The sequence below is a fragment of the Phocoena phocoena genome, chromosome 1 (genome assembly GCF_963924675.1).
Source record: "Phocoena phocoena chromosome 1, mPhoPho1.1, whole genome shotgun sequence".
NCBI lineage: Eukaryota > Metazoa > Chordata > Mammalia > Artiodactyla > Phocoenidae > Phocoena > Phocoena phocoena.
In genome coordinates this window covers 139,251,691-139,270,398 of record NC_089219.1, presented here as the reverse complement: position 1 = coordinate 139,270,398, position 18,708 = coordinate 139,251,691, and the positions used below count along the sequence as shown (strand labels likewise).

General features: G+C 36.9%; 1 protein-coding gene across 5 annotated transcripts in view; it reads right to left on the bottom strand.

Annotated features, from left to right (window-relative positions):
• The window catches only part of SMG7 (SMG7 nonsense mediated mRNA decay factor), a 68,048-nt gene that overhangs the window by 37,903 nt on the left and 11,437 nt on the right, over positions 1 to 18,708 (bottom strand). For 4 of the 5 annotated variants that reach the window (XM_065887445.1, XM_065887462.1, XM_065887452.1 and 1 more), the window contains exons 1-2: positions 11,033 to 11,148; positions 1,914 to 1,945 (exon numbers count right to left, since the gene is read on the bottom strand). In XM_065887445.1, coding sequence (XP_065743517.1) covers positions 1,914 to 1,945; positions 11,033 to 11,148 — 148 coding nt within the window. Of the gene's footprint in view, positions 1 to 1,913; positions 1,946 to 11,032; positions 11,149 to 18,708 lie in introns of those variants that run through there. The other variant, XM_065887470.1, reaches the window with a different exon arrangement.

Sequence of the window (18,708 nt, the reverse complement as noted above, 5' to 3'; positions counted from 1 at the left end):
GTTTGGGCATTCTGCTATTACTCCTACTCTCCTATGTATGTCAAGCCAATAAAGTCTTGACAGTGAGTGTTATTTTAACCATCGGTAAGACTGCTTGCCAAGACACTTTGTGAGCCATACATACTTGCTATTTAATGTAAATGAGGACCAGTAGCAGACAGTGATTAAACTGCTCAAGAGGCCAAATGGGAGACTGGGTGCAAGATGAAATCAGAAAGTCAGGCTATAACTATATGTAATACCAAATTGGGGTCATATTGTCTGCCAGAGTCCTACAAGGCACATTAGCCTTTCTGATTACTAGGCTTATGAGCGCAATAATTGACAGTGAGCTGCCTCAAGAGAAGAATTTAATAATGGACTTTGCAATTATATATCTCCGGCTGCTAGTTAGCCCGTCTGGTTGCGTTTAGTATTTTGCCGCGGCACAATGGCATAATCTTCACTCTTCTTTAGGTCTGCTATTAGTATCTACAGCCAGCATAATCCTATTCCACATACAGAATCTCCCAGACAACAGAGTTAATCCTTACAAGAGTTTGCTGGCTACTAAAAAATAGGGCCTATTTTTTGGTATCAGGTTCTCGGTCCCTTCCTTATTAAGCTTTTAATGACTAAATAAATAGATTTATAGATTTATTCAACCCTGCTTCAATTCACTGATGGCAGGAAAAGGAATGTAAGGGATCATTAACTCTGACCTATCAGTGAGACTGTCATTTAAATGAGCAGACTTAGTATCTTAAGGACAGGTCACCTTCTGGGCAGGTCAAATGTCCCCTACAAAAGTCAAACCCTCAGCCTACTTACTGCGGATGTTCAAGAGTTAAGAAAATGTAAAAGGTATATAGATGGCTTAACATTGTTCCATGCACAATTTCTGTCACGCGATATAGATTATGCTTACAATGCCAATACAAGAGCATAATACAGTAGCTCAGAGCTGACATCAGAATCCATAGTATGGAAGATGATGACAGTTATGTTAATAATGGGAAGAACTATAAACCTATAAAAAGTGTTTTTGGTTTTTCCATTATTTTTCTTGAGCAAGATGACAATGAGATTATCTAAAATTCTTAGAACATTAGCCTGCAATTCTAGAGGTTGAGAAAAAGAGATCTAAATAGCCCATTTCCTCTTGGTTGTAAATTTTGGCAGGTATGCTGCTTACAAGTTTAACTCTTCTTTGCAGGTTTCACTGCAGAACTAAAATCTTCAAAAATGAGGATGAGATCCATTAGCACTTATTGTTTTTTTAAATTTTAGGATGGTTATAGAAAGCATATTGTTGTTATGCTGTTATAGAGAACATATTGATCACTACATAGTTATTGCCATGTATTTCCTTATTTTGGAGTTAAATTCATCTGCTCCTTTTAGTGACTAATTCCAGTTATTCTTTCAAAAACACCTTGGCTGTTATTCAAAACAAAAAAGGTGAGAAAAGAAAGAAAAATGGCAAGGTAGCTCATTCAATTTCAAGGACTTTCAATTCGCAAGAGTTTTCCTGTAAACATTTTTTTCTGAAGGTTTACCTACTATTCAAGTTTGGGGAATTATAAACACAAAGATATAAATCTAATACTATGAGGTATTTGTGTTTATATGGTATATGAATTATTTTTTCTGTATCTCTTAAGTAGCTGATAAATAGCTTGTAAAAATTAAATGAGTATATGCATTAAATTAAGTAATATTCAACTCAGTGTAGCACAGATTACATAAAAATTTTGACAAGCCATCTAAGTAAGAATTCAAAGTATAAAAACAATAAATATTTAAAATAAAGAGTAAGTTATCATCCCCTCTGGCAACCAGGACAGTACTACAAGTAGTATAATAAGATGATACACTTCCCTTAATTTAATGGTATAAAATAAGTTGTGAAGAACAGAAGAGCCAGCAAATACCTGTCATGTCAGCCTTCAGGACTTCTGCCTGCCTAAAAAAGGGAAAAAGAACCTCTGTTAGAAACAAACTAGGCTCACCCAACATAAGTAACACTAAAAGTTAAGTAAAATTATATATGACAGTAAGAATGTATAACAGCTCTATTTGTGGCACTGCAAATAGTGTCCCTGCTTTAATGTTTAGAGTAGCATTAGATCTTGGCAAATTGATGCCATTCCTTACAAGTTCACAGGGTCATCGCGAACTCTTCTACTGAGTAGAGTTCATTTTCTTACTGTTTACCTCCAAATTTTCCCTCCATGAGGCCAGGAAATTCTATGTTTCTCAATTCACTAGCCACTACAACTATTTCAAATCTCCATTCTCCTCAATTCTTTTCGGCAAAGGACAGCCCCATACCTCAGGAAAAACAATGCCCAGTTACTAAACACTTACAGTCAGAGAGCCCTCTTCTTTCTTACTCTTGTTAAAATACTAGCAGTACTGCATCTCTTACTTAAGACCAGTAATTACACTTAGTATGCTCTTTCTAACCTTTTTAAGGACTTCTGCCCCTTTAATTACCCTCTCCCCTCTTTCAATAATTTAAAAACTTCCCTCTCTATTGGATCCTTCTCACAGTATTTAAACATGCCCTATTCTCTCACAGATTTTAAAACCTTCTATCCTAGATTTTCCTCTAGCTGCTGCTTCTTTTCTCTCTCCCAAATTCTTCAAGAATTGCCTATATTCAAGAGGTCCAAAACTGAACTCGTGACCCATCCCCACCCCCATCCCTGGTTCTCTTTCTAGTGTTTTGTACCTAGGCAAATGTATCAAGGCTTTCCAGTTGTGAAAAGCAGACACCTGGAAGTCATCCATAACATTCTCTCAAATCCCTGGTAATCTATCAACTCCAAAAAATTTTACCTACCAAATACATCTTGAATCTGTAGCTCTCCCTTTACTTCCTCTTCAGTCACTATAATTCAAGTTACAACCATCCCTTGCCTGGAGTATTGCAAAGCCACCAAATTGTTTTCTCCACTTCACTCTTGTCTCATTTCATTCTGCTCTCTCCACTGCTACCAGAAGGATCTTTAAAAAAATGCAAATCTGACCTCCCCAACTGCGCACTTAAGACCCTTTAATGATTTTCCACTGCTTTTAGGGTAAAAACCAAGATCTTTATTAAAGTGGTCTACAAAGTCCTCTGTAACTGAATAGAGTCTCTGTACTCTACTTCTACCATTATTCTCTTCTCTCCTTGGTCTCTGTGTTCCAGCCCCTGGACTTCTTTCTGGATTCTCCAATGTGCTTGGCTCCCTTGACGCTCAGGGCCTTTGTAAAGAAGAGTCCCTTTGCTAGGAATACATCTTCCTCCTTTGTCTGGTTAATTACTCATCCTTTGTCTCAGTAAAGACATTACCTCCTCAGGAAGCTTTACTTGAACCCTGCATACATGAAGGATATTCCTGTTTTATGCTCTCAAAGCACTTGTACTTTTTCTTTACAGTGTGTATCACAGATTTTAGGAATGCTCACCATCACAACTTCTTTGCCTACACAGGGCATTCAATACATATTTTTTAAGTGAAGAAAGGAAAAAGGCTAAATTATTTTCATATACTCTAAAAAGGTAAGTATATAAACTTACGAGATTTCCATTTTTAAAAACAAAGTTTGACATAAAAGCTAGAGAATATTAGAGATTCTAAAAGTTTTACTGTAAATGCTTTATGTAATTTATTATTTGATAACAACTGAATTTTAGTTTCATCAAAACATAACATGAATCTTTTTGTTTTCTTAGCTTTTAAAAAGATATCTATATTTTTTAAAAATCAAGATTTCAAATAGAATCACAATACGTTGCTATAGAAACCACAAACCACAAGAACTATCAATATAAATGAACAATACCAAATAAACAGCTACACTTAGTCCTAAAAGGTAACATCACATCAAATTCCATTATCCATAAAGCCTAGTTTGAGTGTTAAACTTCAGCCGTAAAAAAAAAAAAAAAAAAAAAATCCTCACAAAGTATTTGATTTATGCCCTTAAAATCTAAGATCATACTTAGGAATAGCACACATCCTAACCTACCAACAACCTCCTCTCCTCCCCCACCCCAAAACCCTCCTAGAGTACTAACTTATGAACCTTATACTGAGACAACCAACCTCACTTATGCATCTCCACTGGATTCAATACCTTTCATTCTGAGCTGCCAAGTTACAAAGGACTTATTTCACAATGCTTCCATATGTTAGCTAAAAATACATACTCTAGTTTATACAAGATACACTTAGGATCATGTGTCTAATGATTGCTTTCTCTTTCCAAACAAGATTTGCTTGTAAAGATGAACAAATGTCATCTTGGTATGCTAACATCTGCCTAACGAGGATACTAATTTCCAGTCAAATGAAGATCATATTGAGCATATAACAGGAACTATTTCCAAATAATCTGCTTCTCTGATGGGCCATCAGTAAGAGAAGAGCTATAATTCTAACAGTTTCTGGAGCAGGCTTCTAGGCTTTGATAAACAAAGATCAAATTTTCACTCTACATTTTTATACACTATAATCTGCCCAAGAAAAATGTAAAACTAAAAATCCAAACACTAACAAAAGTGCAAAAATGCCATAAAAACTATCTGACATGAATGTTCAAGCATTTTGAAATTCCAAGAGTTCTGATTCCTTATTAACACAGGGGAAGAGATGCTCCTCTGTGCACAGTTCTCTCCTAGGTTCTGAAAGAGACATGTGTTAATGACTAAAATAACCTTGTTAAATTGAAATGATGAAAAGCTAGCTAAATGGAAAATGTAACAACCTTGGGAGATAGCTACTATGATTCCCATCCCATAAACAAGGAAGTTAAAGCTCTGAAATAATTTGTCCATAGTCACAAAGCAATTAGGTACAATTACGTACAAACTTAGTTCTTTCTGACTCCAAAGTCCAAGTCATTTCTATTTCTTTTAAATTAGAATAAAAAAATTCTATGACATAAAAAGCTAACGTAGACTTATCTAGGTTCAGTTTTGTGCTCTGTCGATTAAACCCTAACATTTAAGACAACTAGTCTAAATTTAAAAATCGGTTCAGGGACTTCCCTGGTGGTCCAGTGGTTAAGCATCTGCCTTCCAATGCAGGGGATGTGGGTTCAATCCCTGGTCGGGGAACTAAGATCCCACATGACGCGGCGCAACTAAGCCTGTGCGCCACAACTACTGAGCCTGTGCGCGGCAAACTACAGAGACCACGCGCTCTGGAGCCCACGTGCCACGCACCGCAACAAAGAGCCCACGTGCTGCAACAAAGGGCAACGAAGATCCCACGTGCTGCAACTAAGGCCCCACACAGCCAAAAATAATAAATAAATAAATTAAATAAACAGATATTTTTTAAAAGATCACATTAGGAAATAAATACCTGGGATTTTTATCAAAAGGACCACAAGAAGTAAAATTCACATTCTAGTGCAGTGGTCAGTCTGTGGATGAAATTCCCTCCTTCACACTGGATCAATTTTTATAAATAAATTTTATTGGAACAGTCACGCCCATTCGTTTACATATCATCTATGGCTGCTTTCTGCTACAAGAGCAGAGGTGAGTAGCTGAGACAACAATCACATGTCTCACCAAGCCTAAAACAGTTACTATCTGGGCCCTTTACAGAAAAAGTTTGGCTCTCCTGCTTCAGGGAGTACTTCATCAAAAATGAGAAGTCGAATATGTGTAAGTTCCCAAACCAAACAGTTTTCCCATATGAGGAATCATCAATAACAGTTTCCTCAGACTAAAGATCTATTTTTATTCGTTAATGTCATAATCTTGTCACAAAGAAGACTATGTTAAAATATAGTCTCATGTAATCAGAAAGTTAGTACTTGTAGGCCATGCTATATTTCTGATGGAATTAATTTGCAAATGGCTTAAAACATGGTTAGGTTTATATATTATTATCCACTAACTCTTCCTTTTTCTGTGTACCAAAAATACCCATTTAGATAGGTGAGAGGGGGCTTCCCTGGTGGCGCAGTGGTTGGGAGTCCGCCTGCCGATGCAGGGGACACGGGTTCGTATCCCGATCCGGGAAGATCCCACATGCCGCGGAGCGGCTGGGCCCGTGAGCCATGGCCACTGAGCCTGCGCGTCCGGAGCCTGTGCTCCGCAACGGGAGAGGCCACAACAGTGAGAGGCCCATATACCGCAAAAAAAAAAAAAAAAAAAAATAGGTGAGAGGGTTAAACTAAAAATTATCTCACAAGAAAAGGAATCCCTATTCTCCCACTCTTAGTTTTTTTAATAATGTATAATATACAAGAAATCAAATCAATAGATATGTGATCTTACACCGACTGCTTTCATAAAGATTAGCACAACATTGGCTATTTGATTATTTTACGTTTTTATAAAGAAAAAATACTACACCTCAATGACCTACTGGTTTTGTTAAAGACCAATATTGTTAAAGATTAACGTTACAATGCTTATATAAAGAGACAATAGTTTTTAAATGTTTCCTCTTGGCTTCTAGAAGGTGTGGCCACACGAGATCCTTTTTATTCTTACTTTAAGCTAAAGGAATTAATGAAAAGAATGAATGAATGAAGAATCAAAGAACTAAAATCATCATGCCTTCAATAATAAAATAGCACTATTAAATAGTTATAAAATATAAAGCTTTCAAAATACTAAATATATTGTCTCAGTTCGTAAATAATAAGGGAAATTAAGCATTTCTATCAAACACTAAAAGAGAAAGTCATTAAAAGACTGAATAAAATTTGAAACATTCAGTGATCATCAAATATGTTTAAAGCTAACCATCTGAAACAATACTCTTGGAGAGAACATGATCATCAAGATCTATAAATACATTTAATGCATTCTAATGCACTAGGTATATACTAAAATAGCTTACACTATATTTAGGACTTATTATTGCCAGACACTGTTCTAAAGTAAGGGCTTTCCATAGGGTAATCATTCAATCCTCACTATGTACTATTATTGCCCCCACTTTATAGCTGAAGAAACCCAAGGAGATAGAGATTAAGTAACATGCCCAAAGTCATCAAGTTAGCAAGTAGTAGAGGTAGCATTTTAACACCCTGATTCCAGAGGCTAACTCCTAACCATTGTATCATAGTTCCCGTTATACAAGACTGTAAAGGGAAAAAAAAATGGAATGTTTGATAGTAATTGCCCAAAGAATTGGGGTTTTCAAAGGTTAAACATTTTATGGTAATTTTTTAATAATGTCACTAGAGGAAAAAAACTAATTAATGGTTATCTTCTTTAACAAATAGCTTGATTATACATAGCACTGATATAACAATGCAAGGTAACAAATACAGGATAATCTCTCTTATGATCACACATTAATATTCATGGTTTAAAAATATAGGACATTTCCAAATCAGGGGCCGATACAATGAAGGATTCCTTTTACCTGGCCTTCCAACCCCCTTTCTCATATGAGCAGAACATAGGAATGTAAGCCAATATCCTCTAAACTCACAGCTGTTAAGGAAAGGTAAATCAGGCTCTTTTGTTCTGGGAGGTAATGCTAGAGCAACTTTTTTTGGAAATTTAAATAAAAGCCACAGCAGGTTTTATTTCAAGATAATTTACCTATTTCCATAAAGTACTACGGAGTATTTGGGATAACAGTAGCCAACAATTATGACCATAAACATAATAACCTAATGATAATTATTTGTGTTAAATAACAGGCCAGACAGTAGACACTATAAGGTGAGTGTGTGCTTACACATGCAGACACACATGCACATATACACTTAGATCTTTAAGATATCACCAAGTGTCATGGCATTAATCAGAAAAAAATAAATCACATCACTCTACTGTTGAATTTCACATAGAAAAGAACATCTAGGGAAGATGCTGCTCCTGAAGGAGCTTTTCTCAGTAAGAGATAATAAAAATACTAACTTGCTTTCTCTCTTTATGGAACGTTTTGGCACGAATTTTCAAATCTCCTAACACTCCACTGCTCTATATTACAACGTTCACTCTACAATCTATACAATTTGAATATGTGTACCTAGTTTTATAAAGGGCCATTTCTGGTCTGGGAATCTCAAAGTATGAGAAGGAGTTATTCTTCCAGGCAGAGAAAATATCACAACAATAAAAACAAAGCTGGGGTTCCCTGGTGGCGCAGTGGTTGAGAGTCCGCCTGCCAATGCAGGGGACACAGGTTCGTGCCCCGGGCCAGGAGGATCCCACATGCTGTGGAGCGGCTGGGCTCATGAGCCATGGCCGCGGAGCCTGCGTGTCTGGAGCCTGTGCTCCGCAACGGGACAGGCCAGAGCAGTGAGAGGCCCGCGTACCACAAAAAAAAAAAAAAAAAAAACAAAGCTAAGCCAGTGAAGGAGGTAGATTAATGGATCAAATGCACAGTAGGAAGCTACAGAAGATGAGCTGGAGAATCAAGGCAGAGAGCAAACTGTGAGGCCTTGTATGACATGTTAAGGAGCTCAGATTCTATCTTTTAACTACTAGAACAGTGCTGAGTTTTAAACAGGGGCACAGCATTGTCAGAATTGCATTTTTAAAAGACTACAACAACAAGATGCATGGAAGGTGGATTTTAAAAGGGCGAGACTGGAAGAAAGGCAGTGATAATACAGATGAACAGAAAAGCCTCGATTCAAGAAATATCTGGAAGTAAAATCAGCAGGAGAAAAATAAAGCAGAGGAAACAGTCTAAAATCATTCCCAGATTATTGGCTTGGACATCTGGGTATTTGACAAAGTGGGGGTGAGCAAGCAGACACTTAAAGATGAGTGTCAAGCACAGGGCAGACATCAAGACCAGGGATACAGTGTTGGAGTGATCAGCACAGCGATGGTAGTTAAAACCGTAAGAGTAAATGTAATTGCCCAGAAAGGCAGAAGGGTGGTGCTAGCTCCCTATCTTCATTTTTAAGTGGCAGATAAAAGAAAGACAGCCCATGAAGAACACCAAGAAGAAACTACAGGTGTACGAGAGCAAGAGAAGAGTGGTATAGGGAAAAGAAGAAGATAAAAAGGAAGAGTATTCAACAATCTCAAAGGCAGTGGATAAGTACTATAAGGATTGGAAGGTGTGTTAGATTTGGTGAAATAAGAGTCAATGATAGCCTTGCCAGACAAAGAAAAAATGTCAAATTGCAGTGAGAATGAGGAACAAATGAGAGGGAGAAGTTTAAGGCAACTCTTAAGACACCGGGCTGTGAAGAGAAAGAGAAGGGGGCCATGGGTAAAGAGACGTTTCTTTTTTTCAATGGGAGAGACTTGAGCATGTTTAGAATGAAGAAAAGAAGCTAGGAAAAAGGAATACCTTGAAGATATAGGAAAGAACAAAACTAACAGAGCATGATTCTGGAAGAGATGAAAAGACATGAGAATATAAAAAAGACAGGAGGCAAGACTGGCTTTGAAAAAGAGGCAGGATGAAATTGGAGGAAGGTAAGATTAGACAGAAATACGCTAGGAAAATTTGGGAGTAGTGCAGGGTGGAGAGATGTCCAGAGAATTCACTGCTACATTGCCTCAAATTCAGAGATAAAGTAGGAGAATCAGATCAGTGTCTGAAACTAAGAGGGAGATTAACTGAGGAGAATGGTAAATCTCTGAGCTAATTACAAAATGAATAGGCAAAAGAACCTGAGAAAAAGTGATGAGTGCCATATGGATTAGACACAATGGAAAAATGTGAGGAAGAAGGTTCCCTAACACAGAGAATAATGCCTGGTACGTCATAGTTGTTCACTAAAATGTTGCTGAATTAATGAATGGTAAAATGTGCATCATACTCAAGGCAATTTTATGTAACACAAAATGATACAGAATAAAAAAGACGTGGCCCTGAATCTGGGTTTCTTACATATTAGTAGTGCTACCTTGGAGTTTCTTTCCAAGAAACTTCAATTTCCTCATCTATAAAACAGGGATACAAACTCCCTTTCAGAGTTGCTATCAGGAATAAATAAGACAACAGGTAAGTTACATAAAAGAACATGAGTGATAACTCCTAGAGGGAGGGTTAATCTGACTATGACTTGAATACTTCAGTGACCACCAAATTACTTTTGCTAATCTAGTCACTGACAAAGGATCCTTTCTGAAGCAACACACTAGGTTGAAGAAGACAACATTCCAAGGTGGAGGTCAAAAATCCTAGATACCATCACATAAGGCTAAGTGACAAAAGAGAAACTGTTTGAACGTAATGACCGCATTCTAGTATGCACATAAAATAAAACCAGAGATTGATACATAAAAATTGCAAAGAATTTATGTTATTGTACTTTTTGTTTCTCCCCAAACATTAGCTTTGATTATATAAAACTTAAAAACTCACACAACTAGGAAGTGGTAGAACTTGGGTTCCACCCTGCAGTCTGGTTCCAAAGCTCATAAGCGTTACACAGTAAAGCAAGTCTTCTGGAATGGCCTGGCTATAGGTGTCACTGTCATAGTATCAACTTCTAGGGGCAACTAGCATTTCTCATTTAAAAGCCCCATCTCTAAAATCAAGCACCTTCACACTGTCATTTGAACTGATACAAGCTGCTGTGACAAGAGTTACCTGCAGAGGGCTTCTCTTATATACCATCATATACCTATTCTATAGGCACCTAGGAGGCTTGACTGCATCCAGGCTGACATATAGAACCAAGAACTGATGTTCCCTGCACTCAAATGAACTGCAATATATGTAACCCAAAACATAGGAATTTTTATTTTAAAGGATAATCTACAAGATAAAGTACATGTCCCTATGTTTATCATAAATATTCAGAGACCACATATATAAACATAAACATTTCTTAAATTTAAATGTTTAAAATTTTTCCTTGGACTATAAGATATAAACGCTCATGACAAAGTAAACATGCCAAAGTTCTTATGAAGCTACATAAGTTTAAAAAACAAACAAAAAACCCCAAACCATTAGCACTCCCCTCCCCCCATCCTGGCCAATATCAAATGCTTCAGAAAGCTTCTAATTCTTGTACTAGTGTTCATAGTATATGAATACTTTAACATATATCTCTAAAAGGAATACAAACATGTAGAAATCCCTTGTAATTTTCATCCTACCTAATATTACTTGATTTCAGATGCTCCTCTGATTTCAAGTTTCCGGTCCTCATCTGGGACTTAAATGAAACGTTTTCTCCCACAATGACTATCTGCAAGAACATCCAATTTCTCATAAGGTAGAATGGTTTAAGACATTCTAGATAGAGGAGAGGAGGAAAATATGAGTTAACCCACAATAACAGAGAACCCCCTTGAAGAAAGTTAAATTTTCTCTTTATTTAAAATGATCTAATGTCAAAGGCAAAGGGAAAATATCAAAGCTTTTTTTCCTTTTTATATTTAGTTTCTTTGGAATACACATTTAAAAATTCTGTTTTGTATATTTCTAAAATTCTAGTTTGGGATCAAAGTGTTATTCTAATCTCCCTCCCTGCCTGCAAGCTGAGTGATCTCTATAAGACAGAAACCAGTTACCCAGCAGGGCTCTTGCAGCACCAAGGTGAGAGTGCCCTGTAGAACACAGGAGCAGATGGTTGGTCCAAACTGGACTGCTTATGGAAGGAAAAACATGTAAAGTAATTAAACCACAATTATAGATGGTATAAATAATGCTTACATTCTAAGACCAGCTGAAAACGGCAGGTTTTAGATCTTCATTCACTCACTGAACAATGATTTGGTCATTTCTATGTACTAGATACGGTGTTAAGGACGAAGTATACAATGATGAACAAAACAGATTATAGTTCCTACCAGATTTAAATTCTAATGTGGACACAGACCAACAAGGAAAGAGGAAGCAGTAGAAAGTAGTGGTTAAAGGCATGGGCTTGGGTATCACGCTGCACTCAACGGCATGCCGGGAATAACTCAAGCCACAGGAAAGACATAACACAATTTCTTAGAGACATCAAGTTAACTCAAAGATCTGGACAAAATAAATTAATTATTATTGAATACTGATAACTGCTTACATTTAAAATTATTATGTAGCAGATTCTATGCTAAATGTTCTATACACCTGATCCCACAGAATGGGAATATAAAATGTAGTAAAGTACCTTATATTCAGACTGCCTGGGTTCTAACGATGCTCTGCCACTTATTAGCTGTATAACCTTAGGAAAACTGCTTCTCTATGCCCCAGTTTTGTCAGGAGTAAGAAGGAGATAATAAAAGTACCTTCTTCATTGAGATGTTTTGAGGATTAAATGAGGTAACAGAAATAAAACACCTAGGATTGTTTCTTGTTAAATAAGCCCTCAAAACTGTTAGCTACTATTGTCATTATTATCATTATAGGTATTATTACTCTTCCCAACAATCCTAAGATGTAAGTGTTATTATCCTCATTCTAAAATGAGGATACTGAAGCTAAGAATGCACATTAATCAATTCTAGAATAGAAGACAAAGTTATTCGTAATTTTTAACAATAAAACACCAGTCTTAAGAGAAATTTCAAACATGCAGGAGGTCTATGTGGACTTTGGCTCCATACTTCCAAAGCATGTGACTTTAGTTGTACTTCAGTGAAAAAGACTAGGAGAAAATACCTCATGACAAAACCCAAGCTCATTAGTATAGTCTCATGAATGCCATAGGGGTTTGGTTAAATATTATAAATGTTTAAAAGGTCCCTGAATGAAAGAATAAAATTTAAAGTGAATATATAAAGAAAACTAATAATCACTGGGGACCTAGGTAATCGACAAGTGGATTACATAAACCATTATCGATTTAATTTTCATAGCAACCTGAGGTAACTACTATTTTTCCAATTTTATAAATAAATAAATAAACAAAGGCTCAGAGATTTTAGGAAATTTGCCCCAAATCACAAAGATAGTGGGGTTCAAATCCAGGTGTATCAGAATTCCAGAACCTAAACTTCATTTATTCATTATTCCATGATGCAATACAGACCTCAATTTTCAACAATTATAGCCTAAAAAAATATAGCCTAGCCTCACTGTGATTCCAACATCACACAAAACCCACTTTTTAAGTTCTTTTTTGCTAAACAAGAAGAAAAAAAAAAACCTCTTTAGTTGCAAAATGTACAGTAAATAACATACAATTCTATAGCATATTAACAAAATCAAATTACCAGCTGACTTAGGCAACAGATCCAAAGAAATTAAGAGTTTATAACATATCTGGCTCATATCAATTACACAAAAAAATATCTGAAAAGTTAATGATGGAATATTTTCCAAATCTGATGAAAGTTATAAACCCAGATATCTAAGAAGCTCAATAAACTTTGAGCATTTGAGCACAAAAGAAAACCATACAAAGGCACTGTAATCAAATGGCTGAAAAGCAATGATAAAGAGAAAATCTTAAGAGCAGGCAGAGAAAAATATAAAGATAAGAATAATGGCAAAATTCTTATCAGAAAAAATGCAAGCCAGAAGATAATGGAATAATATCTTTAAACTAGTGAAAGAAAAAAAAAGAACAAACCCCAAATCCTATCAATCTATAATTTTATATCCAGCAAAAATATCCTTTAAAACTGAAGGTGAAACAGATATTTTTAGAAACACAAAAGCTGAGAAAATTTGATGCCAGTAGATCAATACCATAAGAAATATTAAAAACAAGCTCTTGAGGCTGTTAGAAAATGGTACCAGATGGAAACCTGGAACTACACAAAGAGATGAGGAGTGTCAGAAATAATAAACATGTAAGTAAATGTAACTTTCTTCTTCTGTTTTTTAAAAATTTATTTATTTAATTTTTGGCTGCGTTGGGTCTTTGTTGCTGCACACAGGCTTTCTCTCGTTGCGGCGAGCGGGGGCTACTCTTCATTGCGGTGTGCAAGCTTCTCCTTGTGGTGGCTTCTCTTGTTGCAGAGCACGGGCTCTAGGCATGTGGGCTTCAGTAGTTGTGGCACACAGACTCAGTAGTTGTGGCTCGCGGGCTCTAGAGCGCAGGCTCAGTAGTTGTGGCGCACCAGCTTAGCTGCTCCGCGGCATGTGGGATCTTCCTGGTCCAGGGCTCGAACCTGTGTCCCCTGCATTGGCAGGCGGATTCTTAACCGGTGCGCCACCAGGGAAGTCCTACTGCTTCTTTTTTTAACCAGGTATAAGGCACCATGCTAAGAACTTTTACTCTGTTATCTAATTTATTCCTTCTCAAACCCTAGGAAACATATTATTTCCATTCTAACACTGAGGAAACTGGAATCAAAAGGTTAGATAACTTACCCAAGATTATACACCCCGTTTTCAAACTCAGGGCTGCCAGAAAGTAAAGGCCTTACTCTTAAATCACTATACCTTTAAGTGCTGTGCTTGGCTAATGCTCATATTTGGAGTATCAGGCTAAACTTTCTGATAATATAGCTTCACTTTTGAAAGCAAAGTAACACACTGACAAGGTAAATCCCATGAGAGATAACAGCTTTCGATATAAGAATTATCCTGAACATAACAAGAAAAAGACAAATAGAAAAAGTACCAAATTCAAATAGAGTTAGAAAACAAAACAAAACAAAACAAACCAAGGAAACACATGAAGACAAAAACAAGGCCAGAGCAAAGAGTCATAACAGACATTAGTAAACTGAAATACATTCATACATGCTTTGAATGAATATTCATCAAATATATGCAAAGATTCCACTATGCATCAGGCACTGCAGAGGCCTTAGGGATACAAGTGTTAGCAAAACAGTCCCTGTCCTCAATTAAAAAAAGAGTCTTTGGAGTTAAAAACAGAAACCTTTGGTGACCTGACCGAGTATAGTTTCAGTGGAAAGGTAGGGGTAGAAACCAGAGAACAATGGGTTGAGGGAGTCAGTATAGACCATGTTTATAAGGTGATAAATGGGGAAGATAAATATAGAACAAATGCTAGGGAAGGACAGGTTAAGGGAAGCTTGCTCAAATGTTTATGACAAAGCTCCAATTAAGGAGGGAAAAGGTTGAACATAAAAAAAGTCTGTGGGCTTCCCTGGTGGCGCAGTGGTTAAGAATCCACCTGCCAATGCAGGGGACACAGGTTCGAGCGCTGCTGCGGGAAGATCCCACATGCCAGTGGAGCAACTAAGCCCATGCTCCACAACTACTGAGCCTGCGCTCTAGAGCCTGTGAGCCACAACTACCGAAGCCCGCACACCTAGAGCCCATGCTCCACAGCAAGACCGCAATAAGAAGCCCGCACACGCAACGAAGAGTAGCCCCAGCTCGCCACAGCTAAAGAAAGCCCATGATCAGAAATGAAGACCCAATGCAGCCAAAAGTAAATTAAAAAAAAAAAAAAAAAAAAAAGTCTACGAGATCCAGAGCAAAAACAAAGAAAACCACCTTAATAAGGAAGATGAGAAACTTTTCTTTTCTAAGAGCGACAGAGGCAAGGACTAGTAGAGGAAGGAACAGGAAGCAGATCAGTCCCACCAAAAGGTTTTTATTTTTATGTTCAAATAAAGACCATTTGCTAAGACAGTAAAACTTCAATAAAACAGCAAAAGTTTAACTAGTGTAAAGAAATGGGCAAAACTGGGGGGAAAATCAACTAACAGATATTGAAGTGGAAGACTGCATTTAAACAACTGGGCAGTCTGTAAGATTTTTTTTCCAGTGAGGCTATCCATAATACCCAAAGCAGCATATTTTCAGAATCATTCAGAGCAGATTTTCCTAGACAAGTGATCTGGGAGGACAAGAGGACTGAGGATACTGGTAAGACAGGTTAAAGTAATATATCAAAAAATGGGCAGAAGAGCAAAAACAGGAGGAGGAAGAAAAGAAAAGAGTAGGAAGTGACTAATAGCGAAAAATTTGGAATCTACACTGGAAGTCCTGAACAGAGAAGCAGCTGGATTAATGCGGATCAGGCTGTGGTCAAAATGGAATGGTTGAATGTAAGAAGACTTTAGAGGTAGAAGAATTCTGAAGAATGAAGTCTAAGATATAATATGGACATACATAAAGGTTAATATATTAAAGAGAAAGATTAAGAGAGAAAAGAAGAGAAAAAGGAGAGCTGCATTTTAAAGAGTGTTCTAAGAAAACATCAGTTCTATGAGCTGTGACATAGCTTTGGAAACACCAACCTCTATCTCCCTCTTGGAGGTTCATAATACACATTAGCATGTTACAAACTATGAGAAGTCTTAAATAAAGAATTCAGTCTAACCCCGTATTTTGAAATTTATTTTGCCTTGGATATACTGAGAACCCTAACATATATGAATTTCCCATGTTCAGCGGAATACACTCTGGGAAATGCTAGAGTATTGGATAGACTTGTCTGTGTGTAATACAAGACATCAAGGAATCTGCTTCAAAAAAAATGTGAGATCATGAGACCTTCAGTACTGATGAGGATGTACAGAAACAGGTACTTTTCAAACACTGCTAGGGCCAGAATAAACAGTACAAACTTTCTGGCAACATCTACCAGGCATTATTTCCCCATTGCTGCTGTAACAGATTACCACTAATTTAGTGGCTTAAAACAACACAAATTTTATTCTCTTACAGGTCTGAAAATCAGAAGCCTGAGTGAGTCTCGGTAAAAATCAAGGTATCACCATGGCTGCGCTGCTTTCTGGAGGCTCTAGGGAAGAAACCTAGTTTTTGCATTTTCCTTGTTATTGAGACTACCTGCATTCTTTGGCTTGTGACCCCCTTCCATTCCAACAGGATGTTATCCTCTGTGGTTCTTTTCTTTTCTTTTAAATTTATTTATTTACTTATTTTTTGGCTGCTTTGGGTCTTCGTTGCTGCACGCGGGCTTTCTCTAGTTGAGGCGAGCCGGGGCTACTCTTCGTTGCGGTGCGTGTGCTTCTCACTGCGGTGGCTTCCCTTGTTGTGGAGCATGGGCTCTAGGTGCATGGGTTTCAGTAGCTGTGGCACGTGTGCTCAGCAGTCATGGCTCTCAGGCTCTAGAGCACAAGCTCAGTAGTTGTGGCACACAGGCTTAGTTGCTCCGCAGCATGTGGGATCTTCCCGGACCAGGGCTTGAACCCATGTCCCCTGTATTGGCAGGCAGATTCTTAACCGCTGTGCCACCAGGGAAGTCATGTCTCTCTGGTTCTGATTCTTCTGCCTCCTTCTTCCACAGTTAAAGGATTCTTGTGATTACACTGGGCCCACCAAAAAATCCATGATAATCTCTTTATTTTAAGGTCAGCTGATTAGCAACCTTAATTTCTTTCCCCTTGCCATGTAACATAATATATTTATAAGTTCTGGGGATCAGGATGTAGACGTCTTTTGGGAGGCGTGTTATTCTGCCTACCACGCTTAATAAAATATTTTGAAATGTGCATATCTTGTCATTCAAATAAGCATGCACAAGAATATGTGTGTACCAGGATGTTCATTACAGCATTTTTTAATAATAATAAAGTATTGGTAACAACACACATTTTCATTGTTAGGAATTCAGTTTAGAAAATTACAGTACTCCTGTAATTTTCAGCATGCTGATGTTTCCAATGATGCTTTAGATATATAATTATGAACATGTCTTTGATAAAATGTCAAGTGACAAAAGAAAGATTACAAACTATATAAATGAGAACAATCTCAGTTGTTAAAACTATATACATACATATGTTTATACAAGTATGCGAATGCTAATATACATATAAAAAAATAACTGAAAGGCTACACAACCCTGGATGGTAGGGTGACTATAAGTTCCTGTGTGCCTGGAACAGTCCAGATTTATGCCTGATGTCCCAGCAATAATTAGCACTCTCTTTCACTGTTATATGATCACTTCTAAATTTTTCTGGGTTTTGTTTTGTTTAAAACAAGTATGTATTACTTTCCTGGATGCAGAAGTGGCAAGAACCAGATCTATATTACACGTGAAATTTTTAAAAACTAAAGTAATTTTTAAGAAATATGTTTTCTAATATATTAATCTGCAAACACTAATCGTGAATCATCTGAATTATATATACATATTATACCACTTGACAGCATCAATGGCAAACAGATACCAAAAGGGAAAATTTTTCATTTTTAAAAGCACTGCCCAAGTGTGTACAGTGGACAAGGAGGGAGCAGATTAAGGCCAATGCCAACTCTGCCACTAATGAGGTACTCATTTTCCTTCTCTACAAAATGCCAATCCAGTTATGTAAGGTTATTGGATAGAAGAACTTAAGAAGACAATTATATAAAAGCATTCTGAAAAGTATAAAGCACTAGTAAAATGTAAGATGATACTCTTGAGGAATAAACAGAGTTAAGACCTGTCAACTACCTTCTACCCATTTAAGGCACAATTGCTGCCAACCAACTCAAAGACTACAAGTTTTAAGGTATATATTCATATTCAGAAATGCAGAAAATGAAAACAATGCATAAATTAGGCTCTTTACCCACCTAGAACCATGGTGGGTTTTATATATACATCTTCCCATGTAATTCTCCCAATACTTCTATCATTGTCATTTTATAAACAGGAAAGTACAGAGCAAAGAGCTAAAACTAGAGAGGTTTAAGGTAACACAGCAGAGCTGGGATCTGAACTCAGGACAACCTAAATACAAATTAGGCCAATCTTAATTCAAAGGCTTTGCTCATTCAACTCACTACATTATGTCGTTTTCATAGGAAGCCAAAAAAAAACCCTGTATTGGTTTACAGACAACCTAATTAACATATTTTTAAATTAATTAACATATTTTTAATTAGCAAGTGACAAACATGTTAACATTTTCAGAATCTATGACCAATATGCCTTAACCTGAGGCAATATGCC